General features: G+C 29.3%; 2 protein-coding genes across 2 annotated transcripts; both read left to right on the top strand.

Annotated features, from left to right (window-relative positions):
• The first annotated feature begins 1218 nt into the window (after nucleotides 1-1218).
• LOC108722889 (uncharacterized) lies at nucleotides 1219-6037 on the top strand. The gene is made up of 4 exons (XM_018448233.1): nucleotides 1219-1587; nucleotides 2808-2927; nucleotides 5488-5643; nucleotides 5984-6037. Exons 1-4 carry the CDS (start codon nucleotides 1219-1221, stop codon nucleotides 6035-6037), a joined length of 699 nt encoding a protein of 232 aa, XP_018303735.1.
• A 1712-nt stretch (nucleotides 6038-7749) lies between these two features.
• On the top strand, nucleotides 7750-10449 carry LOC108722888 (odorant receptor 22c-like). Its single transcript, XM_018448232.1, has 5 exons — nucleotides 7750-7837; nucleotides 8002-8327; nucleotides 9638-9757; nucleotides 9868-10023; nucleotides 10396-10449. The coding sequence occupies exons 1-5, from the start codon at nucleotides 7750-7752 to the stop codon at nucleotides 10447-10449; spliced, it is 744 nt and encodes a 247-aa protein (XP_018303734.1).
• The last annotated feature ends 2169 nt before the right edge of the window (nucleotides 10450-12618 follow it).

The raw sequence follows: 12618 nt of genomic DNA, 5'->3' as shown, positions 1-12618 counted from the left end.
CAAAGAAGCAACCAAGTTGTTACACTCGCATCGTGGACATGCGTGATGATCATAGTTTGCACTAGTATGACAAGTGGGGAGTGCGTCTTCGCATTAATCTTTGGCATGGACATTGCCAAACATTCCCAGTATAAAGGTATCAAATGTTTATGTATTTTTTGTTTAAAAGAAAGAAAAAAAGAAAGAAAGAAAGAAAAAATATTATCCCGTATAATGCCCGTATCAAATTACGGATTGATGATTACAATTAACGGTTGCTCGATTCTACTTCAACCAATCACGATGTAGCGAGTCCATCGTAATGCTGCAAAGGGCCCCAGCCTATATAGGGCCCCAGCCCCCAACAATTACTTTATAAAGAATAGGGCTCCAGCCCCTGTATTCTGTAACTCGTATGACAGTAACGATATTGTTATATTACGCAGATTTTGTACATAGTAAAAAAGTTGCGCAACGAAATATAACGATATCATCCTTACTGTCATCAAGTTACAGAATACAGGGGCATACAGAGACAGAATACAGCGGAACTTGTTATGCAATCTTTATGTGCTCATAACGACAGTTACGCAGATATTTTATATAATAAAAAAGTTATGCAACTGTTGTTGCTATGAACACATAACGACTGTATAACGAGTTACAGGCCCAGGTACCTTATGTCAATATTTTTATTTTCGATTTTGGATTTTTTTATTTCAAGATATCATAAATTTTGATAAACTCTTAATGTACTTATAATTTTAATATCTTGCTAGATTTTACATGGGCGATTAAATTAAATCGCTTGGGTTTAGAACTGCTCGGATTATGGCCGAAGAGCGATGAAGTATCTAAGAATAACTTCTCTTCTGATCTCCGTGTGGTTATTATTTTCGTTATAGTGACTTTTGTTTCTGGTATACCTCTTGTCTGCTCCCTTATACGAGTTTGGGGAGACATGATACTTATGATAGATAATCTCCAAATTACTTTACCTTTATTGATAGTCTCGTTGAAACTTGTTGTTCTACGGTGGAAACAAACAGGTATAACTGAAATTATCTATGTGGCACAAAAATATAAAGAAAGTTTATTTATTGTATACACAAAAGATATGAAAATTAAATATATTTAAAGATATTTGTGTCTTAGCTTTAAAATGAAAGTCGATACGTGATGGTTCTACAAGTGATTATTTTGCTATTTTTCAAAGCACTTTTATCCATCATAAAAATGATGGCGGAAGATTGGATGGAATTGAGGACAAGAAAGGAAAGGGCTGTAATGATGAGTCGAGCACAGATTGCTAGAACGATTATCATCAGTGGATACATTCTAATGGTATTGGCGTTCATTGTGGTTATTATTCTTCCTTATTTTGGATTACCGTTAAGGCATTTGACAAATCTTACGGACCCGGACAAGCCGCTGCCGCTGCAGACTTATTATTTTTACGATATAGATAAGAGTCCACAATTTGAACTAACATACATCATTCAAGCTATTACAATTTTCTTGGCCGCCGTAACTTACACTTCAGTAGATGCTTTTCTCGGACTCACTATTCTTCACTTGAGTGGTCAATTAGAAAACTTTAAAGGCCGTGTAACTAATTTAATTTCGTGCCAGAATTTTATCTATAATCTGAGTCACAACATAACAAATCATATGCGGCTTATCAGGTATATGCATGTACACATTGTGTGTACACACATAATTATTTTTATCATTATAATTATACAATTACAAGTAAAACTCAAGATAACTTATAAAGAAAAGAATTATTTAATAATTTGATAGTAAATTAAGTTAATAATCATTTAGAATACTTTGCATTTTATATTTATTTTCAAAGAAATTCTAAAAATTAATTGCGAACATCAGAAAAAGATAACAATTAAATAATTAGTAAATGAGCATATCAAAATTACATGTACCTTTTTATCTCAAATTGTAAGACAAATATTTTTCGCATTTTCTTGAAAATTTTCTTATATTTTTTTTTCTAATTTTACATTTATTATTATTACTATTATTAGTATAAGAATAATTTTAAAAAATATTAAAATTAAAGATAAAATAATATATTTATTAAAGTATACGATAAATACTTTTTAACTACTTTTCTAGTATAATTAATAGAGAAAGTGTAAAAGTTATTTTTGCAAAAATTCTGTATCGCCCTTTAGTTTTTTTACGTGCAAAAACGATTTTTAAACACAAATTTATTTTAAAAAGTAATTATTTCTTAAAATAAAGACTATTATATTCAATGTTTTTAATAAATTCATTGTTTATACAAATTTTTTTAATAACGAATTTATTTAAAGTTGTACATATGATTAAAAATTTAATATAATACTTAAAATTTTTGTCGTTTTGTCCAATAATTGGGTCACGTCTACTACTTGGTATATTTATCTTAATTATCGTTATTTAAAAAAAAAATTATATTTAAAAACCGTTTTTGTAACTAAAAAGAAGATAAATTTCTTTTTGACAAGGCAATATAATAATTTTACTTTCTTATTAAGAAGAATATAATAAGGTAATCTTTTAAAACATTTTTATAGGTTCGCCGGTATTATTGAAAATATCTTTACCTTTATGACATTAGGCTTATTATTTTATTTTTGCATTTCATTTTGTCTTCATGGATTTTTATTACTTGCTGTAAGTTTAAACAAAATTAAGTATGTATACATATTCTTATTTTTATTTTTTAAATATCTTTTTTCATTTCGAAATGTGCAGAATTAGTTAATGTGTTGATATATCATCTACTAACTAATTTTTACTAATTAGAAAGGTATAATATTATTCAGGTGATTACTGAAGGAAGTAATTTTTCTGCCGCACGATTATGTTTTCCATTAATGGGTATCACTATCTTGTTTTCGCATGCTTTCGTTTATTGTGGTGCCGGAGAAATTGTAACAATGCAAGTCAGTTACAAATTTAATTTCTCAAAATAATTTATATAAATATCTTGTAACACAATAGTATGCATGTACGCTGATAAATACAATGATATGAATATACATATACATATACAGGGTGTCTGACATTAGATATATCACCGTTCATAGATAGGTAGAGCGCACTAAACTAAATCAAAAAGTTCTGTATCATTTTGCAATTTTCGCAATAATTACTGAAATATTAATTACTATAAAGATTACCGAATAAGCCTGTATCTGCTTGGCCCATCTGCACCATAAGCGTGCGGCGAGATGCGTCCACCCCACAGACTTCTATATACTTGATCTTGGGTGGCGCCACCAAGGCCAGGTCAAGCGGATGTGTGATCAGTGAATAGATCTTTTTAAACTCTCTTTTGTCTGAAACATTTTTCTCAAAAATGCATATTTTCCGAAATATTCAACCGGCCCGGGATTTTTGGCGAACCCTGTATATTACTGCTAACTCGTTTGAAAAAGTGGCTCCCAATTTTGATGTAACATTGTACGCATGCGTCGAGAACCGCTCCGCGTGACCGCGTGACGTATTGTATATCTGCACACGTGCACACATCAGTACACATACCTATTTTGACAGGTTAACCTGATTAATATAATATAAAGGCTCTAAGAATAAATCTAATATAAAGGAATTAAAAAGATCTCACGTAGTTATTGTGCAAAATTTAATTTATTGTTCTGAAGAGGATAAAAAATGTTGGTCAAAATGTTTATAATTTGTAAACAATAAATTAAAATTTGCGCACCAATAACTAATAACATCAAATAAATATTCAATTGTCTTTCCAATATCTTTTTATTTGAACTTTCTCTCCCAAAAAGAATAAAATTTTTCGCTAATTTTCGTTATGAGATCACACCACTTTCATAAGGCTATACGTTCAGCACGTGTACAGTTGATGCAAGACTCCATACTGCATTCCTTCGGATATATTCGTAACGCATGTGTAAAACTACCATATAATTTCGGGGTCCATTTCACACAAGGTTGTCCTAAGGAGTTAGCAATCTAGTAGTATATATAGAAGTCTGTGTTCCATCCAGATTGCGCTTTTGGCCGCCTGGCGCTACTAAGTAAACAACTCCCCTCTTGACGCGCATCGCGCGCCTCGCGCCAAAAGACCACCACCGCGAGCATTGGGCGGCATAGATGCAAATTCCAGTCCGCTTGCAGCACGATTAATAGTAAGAAGACACATACACTACGATGAGTCCATATCCATCTTAGAACATATACTACTGGAAGAGGAATTGCCTATGCTGTCCCGTATACTGAGGTGAAACCATCATCTGTGCGAGAAAGAAAGGTAGAGAATCCTAAATGTTCTCAATGCGCATGTGCAGCACCATGCAGCACCGTCGTCTTACACATCTGTATAATGTACGAATGTGTAAGAAACACTAAATCAACTGTAAAAGTGTGTGGGCCCCGTTTGACCATGTTGCGTTTGCCCCCCAGCCACTCATAGCGGCCGGTGTCTAGAGTTTTTTTGTTGTATAAGCGCTGTGAGTGGCTGGTGGTCAATCGCAACGTGGTCAAACGGATCCCACCCGTACAATTCATACAGACGACGGTACTGCGCATGCGCACTGCGAACATTTGGGACTCTATAGCTTTCTCTCTCGTACAGATGTTGGCTTCACCGGCCTATTCCTCTTCCAGTAGTATATGTTCTAAGATATCCATATACACTTGCGCATGTGTTGTATGCCCGCCCATACCCTCTTCATGCTATTAACCATGCTGCAAGCAAGCTGGAATTTTGCACCACTGTTGGGTGGACGTATATCACCGGATGGACACGCGCTTATTCGGTGATCTTTAGTAATTAATATCTCGATAATTATTGCAAAAATTGCAAAGTGGTACAATACTTTTCGATTCAGCTCCGCTCTATCTACCTATGAACGATGATACACCTAATGTCGGACATCCTGCATACATATACGTATATGTCATTATACAGAGTGTCCCAGACCTATCGCCTCTCGTAAGCAGATAGAACGGATTGAACTAAGTAAAAGAGTCCTGTATCATTTTGCAATTTTCGTAATAGTTAATTTCTAAAAATTGATGAATAGCACAGCCTACCGCCAAATACAAGCGCACGACGAGATAAGACCGACCACTATCTTAAGTTGCTAGGCATGCGAGAAGTTGTTTACTACAAGCAATCTTGGCAACACACGAGCAGTGCAAGAAAATATCCCCTTGCACTGAGCGGTCGTATCGCACTGCACGCATTTGGTGATAAGATGGACATATACGCATTTATTCTGCGATCTTTTAGAAATTAATATCTCATTAACTATCGTGAAAATTGCAAAATGATATGTAACTTTTTTATTCAGTTTAGTCCGCTCTACTTGCTCACAAGAGATGATCCGTAGGATTGGGACATATATAATGTCCCAATCCTACGTATGTATATATTCGACTGTATATATTTATGTGTGAACATATATAGTAACATATATGTATGTATACATGTTATATATAATATTTATATATATTCATATTAAGTGCGAAGAAGTATATTATGCTTTATGCAATCTTGAATGGTACAAATTAGAACCAAAAAAAGCAAGGAGTCTTATCTTATTAATGATACGAGCTAGCCAACCTTTCCGTATTACTGCAGGAAAAATATTTCCACTTACGATGACCACATTTGGCAGTGTAAGATTATTAATAATTTACATAAAATTAATAAATTACTTTTATTGTTAATCTAAAAGATAATTATCACTATTTATATTATGCACATTTTTAACAGATAATAAAAACAAGCTAGGCTATTTCATTTACATTAAGAATTTAGTATAGGTATTTTACATTAAGAAAGTACTTAATTACTTACACATAAATATCAAAGTAATATAACAAAATAATACATAAATAAATATTTCTAATTATTTCAATAAAAAGTAATATCTTCTTATTTTTTAATTGTATATTAATTGATTAAATTAAAAAATTTTATTCTTTAATTTATGTTGTCATAGAAATTATGTTACAGTTGTTAAAAACATCGGCTGGCTACATATCATTTTTATTAGCAAATCAAAGATGAAGAAGATACCAAATTTCTTTGGAACAATATATATACCAGAAGATTTATGAAAAGCGTAGATGTAAAAATCATTTAAATAATTACATATAGATGTAATATAGATTTATTATAAATAATAAGAAATAAAAATTTACATTATTTAATTCAATGTTTCTTATTTTGACATTTTCTTATATGACATTTTAAATTAATATATTGTTTTAAAAAAAGTAAACACTTTTAATATAAACATTAAATATACATAGAGAGTACATATTATATTTATTATATAATATATATTTATTATTTCATATATTACATTTTTGTATATATAATTCTTTATATTTCTTTAGACATGATAATATTAGCGGTAATATTATTAATATCATACATTTATTCGTCTAGTGTTATCAAGAAATATGTCTTTTCAATAGTTATTCGCAGTAATCGTATAGTTTATAAAACGTTACATTTTTTTCTTTCGTATCGCACTTTTTGTCTTAAACTTTTTTGAATACTACGGCCTTTCTGCAAAAGTATTAAAACATGACCACACATATATCTCTGAGTACGAAATGGATACGATCATTGTATTACGAAGTATGAAGAAACTTTTAGCGTACAGTTCGACGAGTTGGCGATAATAGATATCGTACACAGCCCTTCCTTCTTAGAAGCGTGAACGTTACTTTTTTATTCTTGAAGTTTTGGAACGAAACGAAACAGCTGTTATCAATTGGAAGTAGCATTTGTAATATTTAATGCATTCTTCGGAGAAACAACCAAGTTGTTACTCTCGTATCGTGGGCATGCGTAATAATCACGTTACTTTTTTATTTGTGAAGTTTTGGAACGAAACGAAACAGCTGTTATCAATTGGAAGTAGCATTTGTAATATTTAATGCATTCTTCGGAGAAACAACCAGGTTGTTGCACTCGTATCGTGGGCATGCGTGATAATCATGGTTTGCACTACTATAACAAGTGGGGTGAGCGTCTTCGCATTAGTCTTCGGCATGGACATTGCCAAACATTCACAGTATAAAGGTATCAAACGTTTACTATGTATTTTTTCGTTTATAAGAGCAAATGGGAGATTTTTGAAAATTTTCTAGATTACTGTATTTTAAAATAAATGTATTTTAAAATAATTGTATTTTAAAATAAGTATTCAATAAGTCGGAATTATATGTAAATATTTTTCTAAGTGATGTAATGTTTAAATCGTAATACTTTTTAATGTTATTATTACAAATTCATAACAATATTAAAAACTATTCCGATTTAAACACAATCGCAAAAATATTTACATGTAATCCCGACCTATTATATGCCAATATGTAAAAATATAGTAATTTAATTGCTATATTTTTGTATATGATGTTTGTTTTGTAATCCTAATTATTACACATGTTCATAAAATTAAAAAATCTAACATCGATATTTTGAATTTTTTATTTCGGATTTTTTATCTCGAGATATCGTATATTTTTATAAACTTTTATAATCTTTTTTATAAACTTTTATAAATTTTTATAATCTTAATATGCAACTAGATTTTACGTGGGCGATTAAATTAAATCGCTTGGGTTTAGAACTAATCGGATTATGGCCTAAAAGCGATGAATTACCTAAAAATATCTTCCGATCTTCGTGTGGTCATTATTTTCGTTATAGTGACATTTATTTCTGGTATACCTCTCACCTGCTCCCTTATACGAGTTTGGGGAGACATGATACTTATGGTAGACAATCTCCAAGTGACTTTACCTTTGCTGGTGGTCTCGTTGAAACTTGTTATTATGCGGTGGAAACAAACAGGTACAGATGGAATTATATTTATGTGGCATGAAGATATCGAGAAAGTTTATTTATTGTACAAAAGGTATGAAACATAACGTGTATTTAAAGGTACTTGCCATAGCTTTAAAACAAGAAACAATATGTGACAGTTCTACAAGTGATTATTTTGCTGTATTTCAAAGCACTTTTATCCATCATAAAAATGATGGCAGAAGATTGGATGGAATTAAAGACAAGAAAAGAAAGGGATGTAATGATGAGGCAAGCACAGGTTGCTAGAATTATTGTCATCAGCGGATATATTCTCATGGTATTGGCGTTCATTGTGGTCATCGTTCTTCCTTATTTTGGTTTATCGCTAAGACGTTTGACAAATTTGACGGACCCGGGCAAGCCGCTGCCGCTGCAGACTTATTATTTTTATGACATAGATAAGAGTCCGCAATTTGAACTAACATACATTGTTCAAGCTATTACAGTCTTCTTAGCCGCTGTAACTTACACTTCAGTAGATGCTTTTCTTGGACTCTCGATTCTTCACTTCAGTGGTCAACTGGAAAACTTCAAAAGCCGTATAACTAATTTGATTTCATGCCAAAATTTTATCTATATTCTGAGTCACAATGTAATGACTCATATACGGCTTATCAGGTATTTGCATGTACACATATAATTACATTCGTCATTATAATTATACAATTACAAGTAAAACTCAATTACAAATAAGGATCCTACAATAAAAAATTATTTAATAATTTGTTAGTAAAATTAATTTAATGATAAGAGGTTTTTACTTCTAATTTTATATTTATTATTGTTACTATTGTCAAAAAATGATTAAAATATGAAATATAAGTATGAAAAAATATTTATTAAGGTTCGTTGAAGTATGCGATAAGTACCTTATAATTAATTTTCTGTTATAATTAATTGAGGAAATATAAAAGGTTTTTTTACGCGTTACTATTAGGTTGTTAAAATAGTTCCGAATGCCCTTTTTACATATAAAAACGGTGTTTACATAAAAATTTATTAAAAGAAAATTATTTTTTAAAATAAAAACCATTTATTCAGTCAATAAACCTTACCACTATTCTGCTAGCTGCCCCCGCTAATTTGGTCCCGCGGTATCATTTGTTTAGTAATTGAGATTCTACCCCGTTCTGCATACAGTCCTGATCTTGCACTGTTTGACTGCGATATTTTAATAAAACATTTCTTTCGAGAACAACGAGTCGAAATTGTTGCGCAAGTTGACGTAACACTTGTCGTGAATTCTTTGTCTAAGGAGCAAATAGTACTAAGATCAAATCCGACAGTTAGCGGACTGATAGCAAATGGTTATTAATGATTTATATTTTGAAAAATAGTTTACTTCTGAATAAATTTGTATGTAAAAACAGTTTTTGTATTTTTAGCAAGCTAGTAATCTTTTTGAACTTTAGATCTAATATAGATCTTTTAATTTAATTTTAATCTAATAATTTTTTTACTTATTATATACATATATACTATATACATATATAACGAACCTAATCGTGTAATTTTTAAAATTGTTATAGATTCGCTGGTATTATTGAAAATACCTTTACCTTTATGATGTTAGGCTTAGTATTTTATTTTGGCATTGTATTTTGTCTACATGGATTCTTATTACTTACTGTAAGTTTAAACATAATGTCAATTAAGAATATTAGCATACACGTTATACATTTTTATTTTTTAAATATCTCATTTTTTTGTTTCGAAGTATGCAGATTGTTGATATACCATCTACAATCTATTAATTTTTACTAATTATCGAGGTATATTATTCAGATAATTACCGAAGGAAGTAATTTTTCTTTCGCACGATTATGTTTTCCATTAATTGGTATCACCATTTTGCTTTCGCATACTTTTCTTTATTGCGGTGCCGGGGAGATTATAACAATGCAAGTAAGTTACAAATTTACTTTTTTAATATAATTTATATAAATGTCTTATAACACTATACACAGTATATTAATACAATATATCAATATGTTATTATGCATCTTCACGTTAAGTGCGAGGAAGTATATCGTGCTCTGTGCGATCTTGAATGGTACAGATTAGAACCACAATATGCAAGGAGTCTTATCTTATTAATGATACGAGCTAGCCAGCCTGTTCGCATCACTGCAGGAAAAATATTTCCACTTACAATGACCACATTCTGCAGTGTAAGATTATTAATAATTTACATGAAATTTATAAATTATTTTTATAGTTAATCTGAAAAATATTTGAATAACATACTTTTTTAAAAAATATTTAAAAAGAAGACATTTCTTGAACATTAACAATTTAATTTTGTATCCGTCTATTTCCAAATTAAATGAGTATTTAACTATTAACACACATAAATATCAAATTAAGATAACAAAATAATTATATAAATAAGCATTTCTAATTATTTTAACAAATAGTAATACTTCTATATTTTTAAATATTTAAATTTTTTAATATTTTTAAATATTCAATTGAATAAAATATTTACCAATTAAAAAATTATTTCTGTTATTTATGTTGTCTGCATAGAGAATATGTTACAGTTATTAAAAACATCAGCTGGTTATATATCATTTCTATTAGCAAACCAAAAATGAAGAAGACATCAAAATTATACGCTAGTACATTCATACCAGAAAATTTATGCGAAGCATAAATATAAAAAATTTTAGTTAAATAATTATAAATAGAATAATTATAAATAGAACGTAACAGAGATATGTTAATTACAATAGAAATAAAATATTTACATTATTCAATTCAACGTGTTTTATTTTATATAATACTTTAAATTAATATATTTGTTATATATTATGTTTATGTAGAAAGAGAATAATATTTTTTATATAAGCATTAAATGCATATATCAGATTTAATGTCCAAATATTATATCTATTTATTAATTATTTCATAGATTAAAATTAATATATATTAAATTTATATTACAAATATAATATAATTTATTTAGTTTTATTAGGATTCAATTTGTACTCAAATATTCGATATATTGTATAAAATAAAAACATACATTTTATTTTATAAGAACTCGATGTTCATTATACAACTCAGATAAAGCGAAGATATTACAAATGTACCTTCTCTAATAAATATGAAACAAATAACCGATGAATATGATGCTTTCTTATAAAATTTATTAATAACTACAACGAAAGTGCAACCGGAACGTGGGATATAATGGATGTATATAAACACACTTTTTTGCTAACTTGAGAGGAGTACCTACCTGTTATTACGAATTTTTTTTTATCCCTAAGTTTTGCATTATGTTCGGTACAGAAAACTTCTGAGAAACATAAAACGAGGGTCGCGCGACGTAGAATATTTAAAACACTTCGCTGTTAGTTGATCGTTCAGTCCTTTCAAGAATTATTAAGAGCATGCGCAAACAATACTTCTTGCTAAATAGAAGGTAACGTTGTTGCATAAAATAGGAACAGCTGTCAGTCTGTAGATAACATTCGACATGGATGATTCAAAATATGCCGGATATCAAGGTGCTCGTCGTTGAAATTGTTGTACTGCAATTTGAAAAAAAGAAGATATAAAAATATATTTATTTATAATGTGCATGTATGCAAATAGTAGTGGCATTTAAGATATATTTTATTTTATTAATGATAAAAAGTTTTTTAATTTTTTTTATACAGTATTATGTTGGTTATAAACTTATTAGAAAATAGTAAATTAGCTAATCTAACTAAAGTAAATTAATGCTTTTTATGATTTATATATTTACTATTCTCTATGGAGAAACATAATGTTGTATTAGCAACATTAGTTTAATAAAAATTAATTTTGTAAATGTATGATACTTTTATTTTAGAACGAGTATTTATTTTATTAATAGTGTTATTAAATCAACAAATTAATTTCTCAATCAGATCTGATGCTGTTAATACAACATCATTCTTTGAGAATAGATAGTCTTCGATTTTGTGTAATCAAAGCATGATTCATAAATACATTTATAATTAATAATTCATAAAAAATTATTTCTAAATATTTTATTTGTACACATTCTATTAAATAACATTTTATCTGTTTTGTTCTAATTGTAGATTTATTTGTGCGTATTTATGATTATGTTTTACATGAGTTCCGATTTATTAAGGTTCTACAGGTCCGATTTATTAAGGATTTATTAAGTTTTTACAGGTAGATTTCGAATGGGCGGTGAAATTAAATCGGATCGCTTTAGATTTGATTGGACTTTGGCCTAAAACTGTAAAAAACACTCGACAGAAGTTAATGTGCAATATTCGAGTGCTTATCGTTTTTCTGTCCGTAACGTGTGGCGTACTGATCCCTTCTATACATTCATTCATAAGAATTTATGGAGACATAATGCTAATGCTAGACAATTTACAATTTACCTTGCCGGCAATAAGCTGTACGATAAGAATCGTAATTTTTTGGTGGAAGAAGGAAGGTAGACAAAATTAAAAACAATAGTTGTAACTTATAAAATTATAATGTTATAAAAATATTTTATAAATTAAATATATATAAATATAAATAAAATATATATAAATAATTCAATAAATGACGTTCGAAAATCCAATACTTATATGACAAAGGAATTATAAAATTACTTGAAAGATGGAAAAATATTCTGGAACAAAATAATGCATTTATTACTGATCAAAGTTATTTCTAAAAAGAAAACTTTTTATTTAAATTTGGCTTATAAATCGGTATAGACTTTCCAGACAATCTAATAATTTCATTAATATGCATGAATAGTG

The sequence above is a fragment of the Mycetomoellerius zeteki genome, unplaced genomic scaffold (genome assembly GCF_001594055.1).
Source record: "Mycetomoellerius zeteki isolate Tzet28-1 unplaced genomic scaffold, Tzet1.0 scaffold221, whole genome shotgun sequence".
Taxonomy (NCBI): Eukaryota; Metazoa; Arthropoda; class Insecta; order Hymenoptera; family Formicidae; genus Mycetomoellerius; species Mycetomoellerius zeteki.
Note: the sequence above shows the minus strand (reverse complement) of the source record. Positions and strands in the feature narration are given on the sequence as shown.

Coding starts and splice junctions, on each gene's coding strand:
- LOC108722889 (XM_018448233.1), top strand. CDS start 1,219: ATGGCGGAAGATTGGATGGAATTGAGGACAAGAAAGGAAAGGGCTGTA. Junction 1,588..2,807: donor TAGAAAACTTTAAAGGCCGT/GTAACTAATTTA, acceptor AATATTATTCAG/GTGATTACTGAAGGAAGTAA. Junction 5,644..5,983: donor CGATGACCACATTTGGCAGT/GTAAGATTATTA, acceptor ATTATGTTACAG/TTGTTAAAAACATCGGCTGG.
- LOC108722888 (XM_018448232.1), top strand. CDS start 7,750: ATGATACTTATGGTAGACAATCTCCAAGTGACTTTACCTTTGCTGGTG. Junction 8,328..9,637: donor CCGCTGTAACTTACACTTCA/GTAGATGCTTTT, acceptor TATATTATTCAG/ATAATTACCGAAGGAAGTAA. Junction 9,758..9,867: donor GGGAGATTATAACAATGCAA/GTAAGTTACAAA, acceptor CTTCACGTTAAG/TGCGAGGAAGTATATCGTGC.